Here is a 17,537-nt window from a genome sequence, read left to right as displayed (position 1 = left end):
TGTCCTCAGACGAGTACTTCCTTATTAGCTTATCCTGTTACCGTTGCTAAAATTGGTCAAATTTGTTGCCATATCAAACTACAAACATTATTCATCATATATAAACAAGTTCCAACCATAAAATGTGATCAGGTTTTGCACCTTGTCCACTTTTCTGTTGGTGCCGACTGACTTGGCAGAGATGGCTGCCATCTTGTTTTTACATGGATTAGTGTGTTGGGCTCTTACTACCACTAGATGGCACAAAAAGTGTCCACGAACGAGGACACAGGTCTGAGTTAAGTAGTATTTTTCCTCTTACCTGTAGTGCGATTTATTGATCTAGATTGTTTTGGTGTGAGTTGCCGAGTGTTGGAGATATCGGCTGTAGAGATGTCTGCCTTCTCTCCAATATAATGGAGCTAGATGGCACTCGGCTTGTGGTGCTCAAAGCGCATTTTTATACTGTATCACAGCATAAAAATTAAGTGTGTTTCCACAGCTAGCTCATCTAGCACCACTGAACTAGCTCAGCCAAGGAGGACACCATTAACATTTACCTCTCGTGCTGTAACGAGCGCAAGCCTCTCATCCATGGGTAGATGCACATTTCCTTCTGCACGATGAAACAGTTAGTGGGTGTAGTTTAGTAGAAAGACAATAGTTCCTGCATGAAACTGCTCACAACAAGGTCTGTGGTTTATCTTGAGTAACCGGGTCATGATTTCTGGAAAGAGACACTGCTGTTGAGTTTTTCAAATGTATGTTTTTGACACTTTGAGCACCACTTAAGCTGAGTGCCATCTAGCTCTATTATATTGGAGAGAAGGCAGACATCTGTACGGCCAACGCATTCTCACTCCGACCTCGTCACAGGGTTGGGTTTAGGACAAAAGAACAGGGTGTAGCTTCAGAATCTTACGGGACGCGAACACCACTCTCTCAGGTCAAAGTCAGCGTTTGTTGGACCCATCCTCCACCACCCCTCCCCCCACCCCACTCGGACTTTCACCGCCTTAACTTTCGTCCTTGTCCCGCCACATTTCCCCCGACGCCATCAGGCACCATTAAACTATAACAGCAACCGGCCGTGCATCATGCCTACATTAAAGGACGCCTTTTTCGTTGGTTTCTGATGCCGCAAGTCCCTACCCAAGCGCTGGATTTCGACGACTTCGGAGTGAGACCAGGCTCCTACGGCCAATGACATAAGGTAGTTAAGATGGGTCCTAGTGCACACTTTCGTGCACATATTGTCTCATCATATGATCCGAGACTTAAAGGGGCAAAAAGCGAAATCGTTTCACCGCTAGGTTTGCTGTTGTGCGCTGCTTGTAGACCAAAACAAAGTGTGTCATGAGCCACTCCTCCCTCTACCTCTGCTCTCCAACACCCCCCCTCGCCTCGTCTGTGCAACCGAGCACCACAGCATCTCCACGGACTATTACATCCAGACGGTCCCTGTGTTTCTTCCGCAGGCTCCACTTCACTCAGCTGCCCGATATACCCGTTGCTTCTTCCCACATTAACCTGAATAACAAACCAGGGCTCGGTGCTCCGGTTGGATCCAAACGGAGAGCCAGGGCTAACGTTAGCTGGGAAGCTAGTGGAGGCTAACTGGCTGTGCTGGCAGCTGAGTGAAGTGGAGCCTGAGGAGGAAGCACCGGTTAGCCCTGGTTTCACTACAGGCAGATTCACTCGCCACAGGGGCGAGGAAATAAAACCTAAACAGCCAACTTAGTTTGGCTTAGTTTAGCAGCTAGCAATGTCTTTCACTCACTCACTCACTCAGTCTCTGCTGTGTTTAGCTATTTCCCTGCTTTCCTGTTAGCGTTAGCACTAGTCAGCTGTCACGCTAACGTCACTACTCTTCTCCGTGAGCCCGCGGCTCATGGCTCCGGCTCACGCAGAGTAGGGATGTTAGCGTTAGCTCCTGGAGTTAGCACTAGAGCTACTACGGCTACTGGAGTAACTTAAAGCTATGGAGCGCTTCTACCTGCTCTTCTAGTCACTGAGCCTCGCCTCCATTTCAGCAAATATATTACAATTATTACAGGTACCATCATCAGTGAAGTAGGCAGGGGAATAGCTAAACACAGCCGCCAGGCTGCCCGCCGGGCTACATTTTACAATGCTAATTGCAAATGTTAGCTGGGCTGCCGGGCTACTTACCTAACACAACCATAATGCCTGACCCATTGCTGGGACTGAGCCGCTAATAACTCAAACTCCGGACATTAACCCATGCTACGATTGTAACATTAAATTTAATTGAATCGACATAGCGAGATGTGCCTAAGGTTACTGTAACACTAATTAAAACAGACATTTGACTCCGCCATTTCACTTCGAAAATGCTATACTCCAGATGAAATTACACCTCTAGTTCTTCACATAGCGATTTTTTAATTCCTTCAATCTAGAAATGATGAATTTCGTTTATTGCTCCTTTAACACTGGATAACATCAACATACATATTACCCAGAAATCATCATTACATATCTGTATGTAACAAAAAATACCAAAGAAAGTAGGAAATTAAGGTATGATTAATTCAATTTAACAATTTTAATAGTCGATTTATAGTTATAGATTATTTCAATCAATGGAGAAGTTGATTTACAGTCATAAAATAAGCATATAATTTTGTTATAGATGCTACTGACTGTTTTACAAATGAAGATAAACATGCAGGAGCTGGGTTTGCTTTTTTCAAGGGCATATAGCAAATAGCACTGTTTTTTTAATTTAATGAGAGTTTCTCTTTGAACACAGGCATATTTTCAAGGTGTAAGTCACTCATAAGGGCCCATTCTCCACCTAACACATTGTTGGAGGGCCCAATGCCCCAGTGCAACCACACTACCTGCACTGTCTATATTGACGTCCCTGTCTACAGTCAATATCTCCAACCCTCAGCAACTCGCACCAAAACAATCTAGACTGAAAAATAGCACTAAAAGTAAGAGGAAAAATATGTGGTTTTTGGGTGAACTGTCCCATTCACAAGGTCAAACAGCAAACTTGTTCTTAAGCTGGTTTGCTCTCACCTACTGCATGCCATGGAGTCAAAATGTCATGCGAGGATTGACGTATTTGCATTTGGAAAATGAGCTGTGGTTTGCAGCTGTGGGTAACAGGCATTTGCTAAACGTGTGAGAATGAGTGAGGTTTGTTGGGCCTACCGTAACTTCTTGACATTTTTCTCACAGATCTTGATGTGGATGATGATTGGGTAGATTTCCCTCCGCAGGAGGTCTTTGACGCAGCTCAGCTCAGCCTCCAGCAGGCAGTGTTTGCCCTGGTGACGGGTGGAAACAGTGGGCTTTGAATAAATGCAGAGTGTGATGCAGACTGGCACACAGTACATGATCGAATGCACAGATAAGCACATAACACAATTAGAAAAATACACTCTATCAGACGGCATTTTGCCAGATTGATAGGATTTAAAAGGACATGCTGGTATGTTTCACATCAAACAAATAAAAGGATCTTACAACAGTTTCTGGTTTCTTTGACGCAGCAGTTTAACATTTTGGGAAGTTGGGTTATTCACATCTTGCGGAGAGTTAAATGACGACACCACTCTCAAGTCTGTGCACTAAGTAGGAAGCTAGAGCCAGAGAAATGTTAGCTTAGTTTAGCTTATCACAAAGCCAGTGTACTTGGACCATTATTATTCCTCATTCATATAAATGATTCATCTAATGTCTCAAATAGCCTTTCCCCAATAATGTTTGCAGATGACACAACCCTTGTTCTCTCCAATTCAATATATTTAAATATAAGATAATCTAATCATCTTTAGTGGCAAAAAAATACTCTAAAGATTTCTTCGAAGTTATAATTGAGTCTATTAAGATGCCTCAAAATTTGGGGCATTTTTGTTGATGAGAGTTTGAATTGGAGCAAATAAACTGACTGGGTTAGTGAAAATAATGAGGGTCAGTCACCTCCTAACCCTTTATTATAGTATGATTTATCCCTCTCTTTCATATTGTAATGTAGTTTGGGCAAGTGTTTTTCCGACTAACATAACATTTTGGTCCTCCAGAAGCAAAATTTTTCAAATACGTGTTTTTGTTTACAAAATACTTTTAAGTGACGGGAATATTCATGAGGTGTTCAGGACTTATTTTACAGCTAATTTACAGTAAAATTCATGCATAACTGGTAAATCATCAGATCTTCATCTTCCTAAATTTCTGACATGTAGAGGTCAATTTTCATATTTCATTATTATTATATACTATTTTATGTATTGTTCTGTATCTTTCTGTGCTTTTCTTGCCTTTATTGTGTTTTAATTGTGCAAAAAATATAAACTATAAACTACATGTCAGTGTAAAAACAGAAGTATCCCATATGAGTTACAGCAACAAAAAACAACCTGCCGAACCACAAACTGTCTTTTTCATTTTTTTGCTCCGTGGGAACAAGCAAGACATAACTTTCTTATTAGTAAAATGCAGAAGTATGAGGCAGATTTTGTTACCAACACAACCATGCTAGCTGTTTGTTTCCAGTCTTTATGCTAAGCTAATCAGCTGCTGGTTCCAGCTATATACTTACAGCACAGATTTCAGAGTGGTGTTTCAAACTATTGCATTACGTACAAACACTTCTAATTATGAGGAATTTTTTTTTTTTTCAAAAGAACAAACACCTAAGCAGAAAAATGCAGGCACACACACACACACACACACACACACACACTAATCAAATACCTTAGAAGCAACAGCCTCTATGTTTTCTCGGGTGATGCATTCAAATGTGGCTTGTTTCTCTTTGTAGTGAATGAAGGGCTCCACATTCTGTTTCAGATGAAACTCTTCTTTGGACAGGGTGTCTAAAATACAGAAATATATCATGAACTCTAAAAGCTGAGAAACTTTCATTTGTCAATGATCACCACGGTACATTTGGTGCACAAGGAACAGAAACTCTTGAGGTTTTTGCCCTGGGGAATCTCCAGACGTCCCACAGTCTCTTGGCGTACCAGATGTTCGACTCTGTGCACCAGCAGCTTGTTGGACCTCATGGGGACGGTTTGTTTGTCACGGGACGGCAGTGTTCATTCTCTGTGTCCCTTAATGGAGGTTTAAACTCTTCTCTGTCGTTGTTGTTGTTGTTATCATCAGCATCATCAGCGTGCATCATCCTCCTAATTATCAACTAGGCCATCTTCCATCCTGCCCCCGCCGTCTCTCTGGTTACACTCCTTAACATTTACACCACAGTGCAGTACAATACCTGACCTGGATCCCAATAGTAGCTTCCTTCTCTCTTCCTTCTCACTACCTCCTCCACCTCTATGACATTAAAGTGCCTGTCCTGGCACTGATCACACCCCTAAAAATTCCTCTCTGTTCATCAAAAGGACATTTTAGAAGGTTTTTTTACAATGAAAAAAATCCAGTCATGCCTTAAAATGGCTTCCACTCCTCTTCCACCAAAATTAGTGCTTGTATGGGGGGGTTTTGAATATGGGAAAACCCGTTAAAACTAGGCCTGCTTTCCCACTTCCAGTAGACTAGAGCTGGCTCTTCAGTAGATGAGCGTGCCTTTCTGGTGTGTCACGCTCAGTGTCACGGACAGGCCAGAATACAGAGTTGATATATGGCAGAAAGCAACACAGAGGCCAATAAAAATGTCAAGGTGTTTACCTCTGTTTTAAATATCTGGTACTTATTCAGTGTCTCTCTCAAACTCTGTGCCAACCTAATTTTGAACAGTGCTCAATTTTTGACAGAGACGGATGGTATTTTGTGGCAGCGTGTCATTGCATCACAGCAGGAGAGGGATCCACCGGGGTTGTCATGTTTCCATCACTGCCGATTGGAGCCTTTTGGAGCTGTATAAATACCTGTGACGACTGCAGAGTCCCAGGAGTGAGTGCCCATTGTAACTTTCCCAATCAACACAAAAGCCATGTTAGAGGGTGTTTTTTGTCGAGTGGGACAGGGTCTTTAGATGTAACTCTACACCTTCGCAACACCTTTCTACCAAGTATGCAAATGAGTTCCTGCCTCTATCTCCTTCCAACCATCAGCTGAACGCCCTCAGCTTGAGCGTACCTGCTCACCTTCAACCAGGGGCATAGCACCAAATTCTGGACACTGTGCCTGAGCAGTCTCTGTGGGCACAGTGCCCTTGCGGGAGATTGGGAACTGCCCATTGGTTCGACAGCCCATTGGTTCGACAGCCCATTGTTCCGACCATATTAAACTCATTGTTCCGAAGTCCGTTCCAAAATCATGATGCCCTGTGGTTAAGGTCTGGTTAAGTTTAGGCACAAAAACCACTTGGTTAGGGTCAGGAAAAGATCATAGTGTGGGTTAAAATGAAAAGAAAGTGACAAACACACAAGCCGTGAGCCTGCTCCACCTCAAGCCGGTCGCGGCGCACCATACGCCCGCCGCGAGCCGTTCAGCACCGCGGACAGTCGGTGCACCTTAAAAAGATGACAGGAGCCTCAGAGAGCTTCCACATTTTTTTTCTAATACAGAGTTCAGTCTTTCAATTGATTTAATCAGCCAATTATATTTTAGTTACAGCACTAATTATTTATTTAAAAACTTCAACAAAGCCGAACTTTTCATTCCAGGCTATTCACGGGCCACCCACCCATTGGGGCCCTCTGTAATCAGTCCCACTTTTCCTGCCACTACGACTTTCCCTGACTTCGACTCTGCTCATCGAACGTCAACGTCAGAAATGTAATAGTAATCTATAACATGATCCTTCAGCTTGACCACATTATCAATCAGTTCATGTGTTGCTAATTTTAGTTCAACCTTGTTCCTCACTGCCAACTCTAAAATAGGCATGGAAAGCTGATGCTGATGGGATTGGTTCTTTAGGTTTGTGATGTAACACAGCCTGTCTGTCTGAATCCATGTTTTCAGACTGTTATTGGTACACTGCAGTTCCAAGGCAACGAAGATAAGCCCTGGCTTTGACTGCTTTTTCGCTCATTATAAATCTTGTATTATATTAAAAACACCACATGGAGATGTTAACAAGGCTAAAAACTTGATTTTCATTAAACAAAATTACACATGTCACGGTGAATTTGCTTCCTGCCATCACACACTGACCTGGTTTGCAGGTGTTGAATTCCATTGCTCCCCCCATGTTGAGTATTCTCTGGATAATGGTTTTGGCCAGAGCAGCTGGACTGAATAGGACCGGCCTTCTCCTCTGGGTCCGCTGGGGGGTGACTGTACTGTAGGGAATCAGGTTCAAACTCCGGCTCAGCTCACTGTCTGGGTCAGCAGTGTCTGTTTACAGCCCACACAAGACAGCATGCACACACACAGAAAGAGGAACACTTAATGATACACGCAGGGCAGAAAGATTTAAGGAAGTCTAAAGGTTCACAAGGCAGGTTATTTTAATTCATATATTTCAACTGCTTATACACTTCAGTTGACATCTCAACTTCTTTAATTATTTACTCTTTAAATGGCAATTCAGCTTTTTTCTATTCTTATCGACCGTTTCAAATGTGACAACATTAATAATCTTAATTTGTCTCTTTGTACTGCTGCCCTCAGATGAACTTTGTGAGCTTGTGGTTACCACATGGGAAGCCGTGTGCATGATATGCTTTGCGTTCAAGTAGTAAGTTATGAGAAAACTGCTGCTAGGTGATGGCAACATGGTCACAGAAGCTAACAACCGAAATCAAACCCTGAAAAGTGCAGGGTTAGCTAGCTAGCTACTGAAGATATAGCCTACTGAATGTATACACATGCTGCTTTTGCTTTTAATGATTTTAACAGTGAAACAAAGAGCGACCCTGCTGTACAGGAACCAGTGAAGGGAAGCAGGGAAACTTTGCTCATATTCAACCAGCTGTGTGTCATCACAGTGTCCACAGATGAACGCTTGACTTCTGGACATCCCTGCCCATCCAGCGGTGGAGGTCTGGGTGCTGGCAGTGACACGGGGGTGAAGCCAAACACATTTCATCGATGCCACACAGCTGGTTCAATATCAGCAAAGTTTCCCTTTATATTCATTGTCTTGTGTGGCGATCAGCAGTGATGTGGTGGTTCACTTTTACACTGTGATCTGTAGCCTATAGTTGGGCTTTAGCTTCTAACTATCTTTGTCTTTTTAACCTGTTGTTGCTGCTGAGTCAGTTTGACATCCTGGATATATCCTTCAAACACAGACTGTAGACCCCTCTGTCTGCTTCTCTCTGGAATCACTCTTTCATTTTTACAAAAATATTATAATATTCATTCAGGGAGTGCAGTTAGTTACAGTGTGGGCTCCATGCTAACTCCGACAGCTTGTCGGACCATCACAAAGGGGCGGGGCTTAGTGAAAGGTCAATTCCAGTGAAACAGTCTGTACTTAAAATGACACTTCACACCCTCTCTGGTGTCTCCGACCTACAGCTTGCTCTATTTTAAAGACACAAATTTGAGTGTGCAAATGCTTTTTCCACTCATTTTGATATTGTTTCTATTTATCTATCAAGATGTTTCTTCTGGTTGCTGTGGAGTTTTGCTCCTCCTGCATCACATTGTACTCACCTTCGGGTCTAAGCGCCTCAAACCCTTGTCTGGGTAGTGTTGTGCTGCCTGAGTTGATGATCCTCACACGCTCGTTGCTGTTCATTCGCTTGTATTTGATGTCCACCCTGCTGACAAACTGCAAATCAAAACAGTATTAAAGGCAGCGTCTAAGCTGCTTTGTTCAGTAATGCTGAAAACAAAGGGGTGAGATTACTTTCAGGCTATCAATAATTCCAACTTGGTGAAACAGTGGTATGAACCTCCTCAAATATTCATTACTTTGACTGCTCGCCTCTTAGTTACTCTTCAGTTAAACTACACCATGGTAGTCAGCGCAGGCTGCTCTGGATACCTGCAGCTGAACAAGTTGGAGATCAATATGGATTAACAGTATTTTGACAAATATTTCTATTTATGTTTTGAAATTGTTTTGCAGTTGTCATTTCGCTACCACCACGCAGGAATGTGGTTCTATAAAGTGTCATCTTGAATACGGCCAAGTCTACACGTACACAGGTATATTTAGAGACAGGGTTTTTCCCTTCTTCCTTCTATTATTATTATTGTGATTGCTGCAAAGAGCAGTACACAAAAAAATCAAGGTATTGACACACACGCATACATGGGGGTAGATGAAAACAGCAGTACAGACAAACTAAGACAAAAATAGAAACAAAAACTAGAATTACTGCTTGTAAGCCTCTGCAAACCTGTCACTTACAGCTTACACCCATGTCTGTGAAAACATGGATCCTTCACACACACATCTCCCCCCGCAGCAGCACAGAAGATCTATATAATCAGCACAGTTTCAAGGGCTGACCTTTGACCTCTAGGATATAAAACGTCATCACTTTATCAATGAGCTGGAGAAGTGCTAGCGCTGCGGACCGTGAACGTCTACTCTTCAGCTGCTTGTGGGAAAGCCACAGGGAAGCTGTCTTCATCAAGCCTCAAACACCTGAGGACAGGCGTAGGACACTTTGGTGCAGCAAAGCAAAAATGGGGTCTTGTGGACAGTTCGCACTGCGAATGTGGGGCTCCACTACAAACTGTGGAACATATAATAACCAGCTGCGACTGGTGTGCCTCAACAGAGCTGAAAGTCTAAGGACATATGCCAGAAGAAGAAGACTTTATCACAAAATCCTATTAGACATTTGTGTGAAATTAGTTATGGCTGAAAACATGTCTTGTGCGGTCACACTGACCTTTGACCATCAAATTCTAATCAGTATATCATTGAGTCTGAGTGAATGGTTGAGCCATAGTTTAAACTAGAGACCCTATATTTGGGGACCTTGCCACTGGACAATGTTACCTCTCATAAGAGATACCTGTTATGGATTCTAAGTGCTGCATGCAGGACAGCCATTACCAGAAAGTGGATGATTGGACTGACATTATATATGACATCTTTAGGAAGGAGAGGATTACTTTTTCTACACTGCAACAGGACAAGGTTTTGATGGGAAAACTGGATAGTGAACATCAAACCTGTTCATTCATCGTCTGTCTAAGATGCATTTATGTCCTTTTGACTTATTTTAATTGATTTTTTTTAATTGATTCTTTTTATCCTTGTTTGTAAAGTGAGTATCATGAATTCATTCTGGTCCAAATACGGAGTTCAGTTTCTTTTTTTGTGTTCGTTTTTCTGTGTTCATACCTATATTTACATTTATTTTATTAGTTCATTTGGACTCTTATTATACACTGAAACACACTTTTAGGTTACTCTCTGAACAGAAAGCCTGGAAAGATCGGGCTGTACGCCCTTGGAGTATGATGAAGCCGTCTGAATGGACTCTGAAATAAATAAATAAAGGGAGATTTAAAAAAAAGTAATATAAAATAGTACTACTAATAATAAATAAGTTCAGGTTCAGACAGAGGTTAGCCAGGGGATATTTGTGAGTGTATTTAGTATCGAATGCATTCAGCTTTTTTTTTTTTTCCTCATCGTCCCTCAAAAACCCCTCTTCGAGACTGACAAAACCCCCACGGAAGCCACAGAGGTGCTAACTGAATGCTGGTGTTCGTGAGAAATTTCAAAAGAACTCGAAACTTGTCCATGACTGGAAGTGGAGGTGGTGGGAAACCTCCTGTCTGCCCATACAACCACTGTTTTAAAAAAGTAACATCACCCTAAAGCCACACTGAGAAGAAAAGGACATTGGCCAGTCAGAAGCCTGAAGAAAAGCTATTATTGTAAGGCTACCTAGAGCAATGACCTCTGACGCCTCTGTTCCTCAGTATAGTGGAAGAGTCACTGTTCATTTATGTGTAAACAGGTAAAAAGTTGTGATAGCAGGAAAAGGTCAATTTTCAATTTTGGTCTGAATCAGGGACTCATGTTGTCACAAAGTTGTATAATTGCCTAGAGTTGGTTCATGTTCTCACGGCAGCATTTACAAGCGGACCAGATCAAATGCCTTGTGTGAGAAAGCTGCTCTTGATTGGTCAGAATTTCCATGTGGGAAAAATCCAGGAAGTAAAGCAAACGTTGAAGAAGAGTACACTTGCAAGATAAATGTGACACTTTCTAATGTCACAATGGAGGGACAACTACGCAGGTTGATTTTAGCGCTGCTCATCGTGGACTATATTGCTGTCATTGTTCATTTTAGTCAAACCATACAGTTTGAAAACGAGGCACGGCTCCAACTAGAAAACAATGTTTTGATGCATTGGATGTGCTGAATGTGCATATTAAGGCAGTACAGGAGGAGGTGCACATTAATAATCCTCCAGGACTGTAACATGCTCATGTTTAACCCAAACAATGTGTCATCTGACTGCAGGACTGAGACCACCTCTTCAAGAAGTGTCCGGTTGTTTTGGTGCACACCTGAGTGTGAGTGCTGTGTTCACACCTGCCCAAACGAACCGCACTGAGGGGACAAACGAACCTGAGTTTGACTGAACCAAACCAGACAGGGCAGGTGTGACCAGGCCTCTGAGGTTAAAGGGTGTAACTTTAAGCACTGGATGATAAATTCAGTTTTTCTTCAAAGTGATCCATTTTGTTCAACACAAAACATCTGAGCCTGTAGCAGAGGTGCACCACTGCCTGGAAGAGACAAAAATCTTGTCCTACAACAAAAGGTTTTATTTCCACTTCCTTACCTGTAGTATCTGAGTGAGGAAGATGCTGGCTCTAGACAAGCGTGGGCTGGCTTTAGGATCAGGAGACGGGCTGGCTTCTTCTGGCAGTAAACTCATCTACACAGGAACAAACACACAACTCATAGATCAAACAAATATTTGTTTTTCTGAAGTGATGCAAAATTCCAACTTAGAAAAATGCAGAATTTGTGAAACAATAGAGAAGTGGAGACGAAAAAAATTATAAATAGGGTATAAAAAGAAATTAGTGAAGGAGTGTGACACAAAGACAATTGCTTTAGTCAAAAATGAATGTGTTGCTATATTAATTCCACGTATTCACATATATGTGTGTGATTTATTTTTTAAATCTTTGCTAAAAAAAAATATGTTTCTTACTCTATTGTTGCGGTGGACTTCATTCTCTTCTCTCCCCCCTCGACACACAAACTTCTGAATCTTAACCAGGAGCAGCTGCTGGGCTCTACATTCACACACACACACAAACACAAAAAAAAAATCAAACTCATGATTTCGACACAATAACAAAAGTAAAAATGTATTATCATGTCAGAGCCTGTCATCCATCAAGTTGCTTCCTGTGCTTCTCTGGTGACAACAACAGCTTGTGAGACTCAAGTGTGAAAAAATACAAAGGTTTGACTGTGTGTGTGTGCATGTCGTGTGTCTGTGTGTTGGGAGATCAGTGAAACTTCTAAAAAGCAGATGTAGTCCCCTTCGTCCCCTGCCAAACTCTGCTTGGTTGCTCAACTGTTACATCACCTTTACATCACTCTCAGCATCCTGCAGCACTAAAGTGGAACAGATGTATGAAAATCTATCACTTCCAGCACATGAACGGTCTCTGACGCCACGCTGGTTTGACCTCTTCAACTCCCCCTCTCTCACCATAGGCCTTTTTTTGTCAGGGGAGCGGAATATGTCAAATGCGTAGGATTCATATGCAAAACTAAAGGTTTAATCTAACTCTCGCCAAAATGTCAAAATAACCTCACTGTACCGTGAGTTGCTGGGTATGGTGCCACGCTCGGACAGGTCGGTGCCATCGTAGGGGTCGACACGAGAACACAGCCACTCACAGCGGCCCTGGTGCCTGGTGTCCAGCACGTGTACCACCTCATCACAGCGCACGCTCAGGGAACAGCTGTCTGATTGGCCAGAGATGTTTAGGTTGACTCGTATGTGGAAGGAGTCGCCAGATACCAGTGGGCCTTCTGTGATGTCCCTCTGGAGTCGACGGTAGCCTAGAGCGCACACTCACATTTAAATATACAGTATATGGATACTACACATACATATATAAAAACGACACTTACAGTCAAAGTTGGCTCGATAGTGCAGCTTGACTGGTCCGGAGCAGTGCTGCAGCGTCCAGTGGGCTTCTTCCTGAGTGCTGGTGTCCAATGAAATGCTTTGGCTCTCTCCACGTATGCATCCCTCAAGCTGGTCACAGCATAAGACAGATGAACGACAGGTAACAGGATTCATGTTAAAGGTGTGTTATACATAACTCTGGAACTTTAGCAAATTAGTCCCTCGATTATAGTAGATAGTCATTGGATAAATCTATTGGATAAGTCTATTTATTCGTGAACCCCCATTTTGAGGCCTTGAGTTTGGCAGTTTGCCCGTCACCATCTTGGATATTTGGAGTCGGAATTGATCATATTTGGACGACAGGGAGGAGAAAACCCCGACGCTAACTGCTAGCTCAGTTAGCACAGTGCATTTACAGCTATGGTTAGGTGGGATCATCCATTCATCCATCCATTTTCAACCGCTTATCAGATGCCAGACAAGATATGTAATCCCTCCAGTGTGTTCTGGGTCTGCCCCGAGGCCTCCTACCAGTGGGACATGCCCGGGTAACCTCTAATGGGAGGGCTCAGAAGGATCCTGATCAAATGCCCAAACCACCTCAACTGACCCCTTTCGACGCGAAGGAGCAGCAGCTCTACTCAGAGCTCCTTCCGGAGGGGACTGTGATAATGCTAATTTTCACCATTAAAACAAAATGGAAAACAAGACTGAAACACACTGAAAGTAGTGACAGCTACAGCTAAGTCCATACTCTGTGAATCTGGGGTTACGCCATGGTTATGTTACCTAACCAATGTTGTCCCTGTGGTAGCAACGTCTTAACGGACGGCACCCTCCTGTCACTCCAAGGGGCCGAGGCCAGCATATTTACTTAGATGTGTGCAGTGGTAGCGCCAAGTTTCTACACTATGCTACAAACACCAGCAGTGTGACAAGGTGCTGAGCGTCTGTCAGAACAAGTGCTGCATGTTTGGGTTTTTCTCTGAGCACCAAGAGTTAAAAAACTGGAGAAACATGTTAATATACTGTATATATATATAATATATCCATCCATCCATTTTCATCTGCTTATCTGGGGCCGGGTCACGGGGGCAGCAGGCCAAGCAAAGCACCCCAGCAATATATATAATAAATATTAATATACATTTCATGAACCCACACAGACTGACAGGTCTGTCCTCTCTCCTTACATGCTTTAGCCTTCCCTCCATTCAGAGTAAGTACTCTACCTTACCCCAAAATATTTATTTCCATATGATAGCAAAAAGATGCAACCAAAGAGAAAACACCTCCAAAACACTCTAGAGCGCTCCCAGCTGGGTCTTTCCTAAGATGTGGCTCGCATTTTTAGCATGGAAAAAACTCTTCGGTGGACATAGGGCCTATATTATGTGTAACTTTAAGCCCTAATAACATTTAAACAGATGAGTTCTATAAAAATTCACCACACGTATGGGAATTTTGGCTTGAGAGCACAAATTGTTTTTTGTACCAGGGTGTAAACATGTTTATTTCTGCTGTAAAGTTGCTCATATTAACATGGCGTCTGTGGGGATTGACTCACTCTTGGAGCCAGCCTCTAGTGGTCATTTGGAGAACAGAATTTTTTTGCCACTTCTGCACTGGCTTCATTTATCAGCTCTGGAGGCTGCCACTCATTTTTTTCTGTACATTTGTCCAGACAGTGTTTTTAATTAAGTGGACTTTTTCTTGTATTACAGCTCTGTGTGACCCTGGAGTTTAACTACGTACACATAGGAGGTGGTGGCCCTCTCGTAGCCCCGCCTTCTCAGCAATGGAGCCCGACTGCACAGCTGAGATGAAAATCCCACTGTCGTTGCCGCCAACCAGAGTGATGTCCCTCAGCAGGTTGTCGCCTAGCAACGTCAGCTCCTGCACGGGCTTCAGGGAAGTGCTGATTCTGGAGAAGGAGGACAGAGACGGGCGGAACGGCCTGCACACGGGAGAAGAAGATATGTGTGAGTAAGCTTGACTGTCAGTCTTTCTTGTGTATGTGAGTGCATCAGAGTCTGTACTTTACCTCTCCAGAGAGAGCTTCCTGAAGATATTGTTGACCTGCTCTAGGTCGTAAGTGTCCATCCCTTCTGACTGATGGGACGAGGAAGATGAGTGGACGGAAGGTGGACCCCGCTGTACTTCGTCCTCTAAGAAAGAGACAGACAGGCATAAACAGACAGAGGTTAATAAAAAATGGTAGAAGATAAATAAAGTCATTCAGTTCAGAAAAACGTCATTAGTGTGATTTTGGGTAATGTGTTAAAGTATACTTTACCAAACTCCATTTCCATGTTGTCACTATCAAAATCCGAGAGGCTGAAAGAGACCAAGCATCAGACAAAATAAATTAATTACAAACCAGCACCAGCATGGACTACTGACATGTATACTCTGGTACAGGCCATGGGTACCTGCGGGGGTGGAAGTCATGCTCCTTCTCCCGCTCTCTGCGGTACAGTGACGCTTTCTCTGGTGGCTCAGGCAGCGTGGAAAGAATGCTGTCATTACGGTAACGCAGCTGGAGATTTTACAAGTGAACAAAGCAGAAGTTTCAATTTCGGACGCAGACATGCAAATAAGCGATGTGTTCGAGCCACAGAAAATAAATCTATTTGGCTTAGGGTTAATACGGCATCATTCCTCTGCATCAACACCTGAGACAAAACTCTGGACTGTAGCAGTGTTTTAAAACCTCACCATGTTCGGCCTGTTGGACTGTTCCCCCGTGGGAAGTGAAGAGGGGGATGTGGAGAGGGCAGGAGCGGAGAAGGGTGGATATGTGGGGGAGATCGGCACGCTGGGGGAGGGAGGGAGGGAGATGCTGTTGACGTGCAAGTTCCGCATCTGGATTTCCGGTAAATCTCCTCCGTTGACTGACAGAGCTGAAGGTTGGAGACAAATATAGATAAATGTTAACAAAAGAAATGTCACTGTTACAGTGGAATAAACTGTATGACTGAACTATGACGGTGTTACCTGTGGAATGAGTGGCCTCTGAGTTGACCTGAAGGTCTCTGGGTGCACACACTGGAGACTTTGCTCTGTTCTAGAATACAAAACACAAATTTTATTGTTTTTATTTTGTAGTATTTCATCTTTATGTCTCTACAATGAAAATATTAGATAATTGATTTCACATGGGAATTTCGACTGGAGACTTTGAGGATATCACACAAATTAAATGAACTTTAAAATAAGAAACTAGATATGTTTTTGCAAAGGATTTTTGATTATTTGAATAATCCTTTGCACATCAATTATTCACCATGTGTTATGTTGAATTTGTTAAAGAAAAAGTTATTTTTCTTGCAGGGCTGTACAGTAAAATAAAAATCTGAAAAAAATCTTTCGCAATTGCAGTCTCTGGCAACTGCATTTAGTCACTTTATTAGGTACACCTGTTCAACTGCTAGTTAACGCAAATAGCTAATCAGCCTACCACGTGGCAGCAGCTCAATGCATTTAGTCATGTAGACATGGTGAAGACGAGCTGCTGAAGTTCAAACGGAGCACCAGAATGATGAAGAAAGGTGATTTAAGTGACTTTGAACGTGGCATGGTTGTTGGTGCCAGACGGGATTTTCAGCACAACCATCTCTAGGGTTTACAGAGGATGGTCCCAAAAAGAGAAAATATCCAGTGAGCCAAAATGCCTTGTTGATGCCAGAGGTCAGAGGAGAATGGCCAGACTGGTTCAAGATGATAGAAAGGCAACAGGAAGTCAAATAAGCACTGGTTCCAACCAAGGTGTGCAGAAGACCATCTCTGAAGCAACAACACCTTGTCCAACCTTGAAGCAGATGGGCTACAGCAGCAGAAGACCACACCAGGTGCCACTCCTGTCAGCTAACAACAGGAAACTGAGGCTACAATTCACATGGGTTTTCTCACCAAAACTGGACAATAGAAGATTGGAAAAACCACATTCAGATGGAAGCATGGATCCATCCTGCCTTGTATCAACGCTTTAGGCTGCTGCTGCTGGTGGTGTAATGGTGTGGGGGAGATTTTCTTAGTACCAACTGAGCATGGTTTAAACACCACAGCCTACCTGAGTATTGTTGCTGAGCGTGTCCATCCCTTTATGACCACAGTGTACCCATCTTCTGATGGCTACTTCCAGCAGGATAATAATAATATTTTTGATATAAATTCAACACGACACAGGGTGAGTAGTTGATATAACCTTCATAAGAGTAAGACACTTAGAGAGTAAGTAGTTTAATGTGTGGTATGGTGTTACGTAAAAACTGTTTTACTCCCAAGTTGAGTCTTCAATATGATTCCTAAGAGTTTGACAAATACAGGCCCTGGCCTTTGCCGTAATGTTCAATCTGTAAATAGGTAAGTAAGTGTGAGTGGTGGACAGTAGCTGACCCCTCCTTTGAGGTTGGGTCTGCGTTTGAGGCGAGGCTCCTCAGATGTGAACTTCTCCTCTGGCGACTCATCGCTGGACCATTCTGATTGGACCTGGACGGGTTTGAAGTCCTCTGCTTGAGAGATGATGGTGGGAGGCAGGTCCCTCGGGAGACTCTGCAGAAACAGAGAGGACAGAA

At 43.0% G+C, this 17,537-nt stretch overlaps 1 protein-coding gene across 4 annotated transcripts in view; it reads right to left on the bottom strand.

Annotated features, from left to right (window-relative positions):
* The window catches only part of card11 (caspase recruitment domain family, member 11), a 40,192-nt gene that overhangs the window by 1,185 nt on the left and 21,470 nt on the right, over nt 1-17,537 (bottom strand). For all 4 annotated transcript variants that reach the window (XM_049560663.1, XM_049560662.1, XM_049560664.1 and 1 more), the window contains exons 10-24: nt 17,359-17,514; nt 15,958-16,027; nt 15,679-15,863; nt 15,393-15,499; nt 15,257-15,297; nt 15,005-15,128; nt 14,716-14,917; nt 12,960-13,086; nt 12,644-12,887; nt 12,022-12,106; nt 11,644-11,739; nt 8,533-8,650; nt 7,084-7,266; nt 4,711-4,832; nt 3,166-3,281 (exon numbers count right to left, since the gene is read on the bottom strand). In XM_049560663.1, the coding sequence (XP_049416620.1) occupies nt 3,166-3,281; nt 4,711-4,832; nt 7,084-7,266; nt 8,533-8,650; nt 11,644-11,739; nt 12,022-12,106; nt 12,644-12,887; nt 12,960-13,086; nt 14,716-14,917; nt 15,005-15,128; nt 15,257-15,297; nt 15,393-15,499; nt 15,679-15,863; nt 15,958-16,027; nt 17,359-17,514 (1,976 nt within the window). The remainder of the gene's footprint in view (nt 1-3,165; nt 3,282-4,710; nt 4,833-7,083; nt 7,267-8,532; nt 8,651-11,643; nt 11,740-12,021; nt 12,107-12,643; nt 12,888-12,959; nt 13,087-14,715; nt 14,918-15,004; nt 15,129-15,256; nt 15,298-15,392; nt 15,500-15,678; nt 15,864-15,957; nt 16,028-17,358; nt 17,515-17,537) is intronic.

This window comes from Epinephelus fuscoguttatus, linkage group LG19 (assembly GCF_011397635.1).
Source record: "Epinephelus fuscoguttatus linkage group LG19, E.fuscoguttatus.final_Chr_v1".
NCBI lineage: Eukaryota > Metazoa > Chordata > Actinopteri > Perciformes > Serranidae > Epinephelus > Epinephelus fuscoguttatus.
The sequence above is the reverse complement of the archived record's forward strand: the minus strand, read 5'-3'. Positions and strand labels throughout refer to the sequence as shown.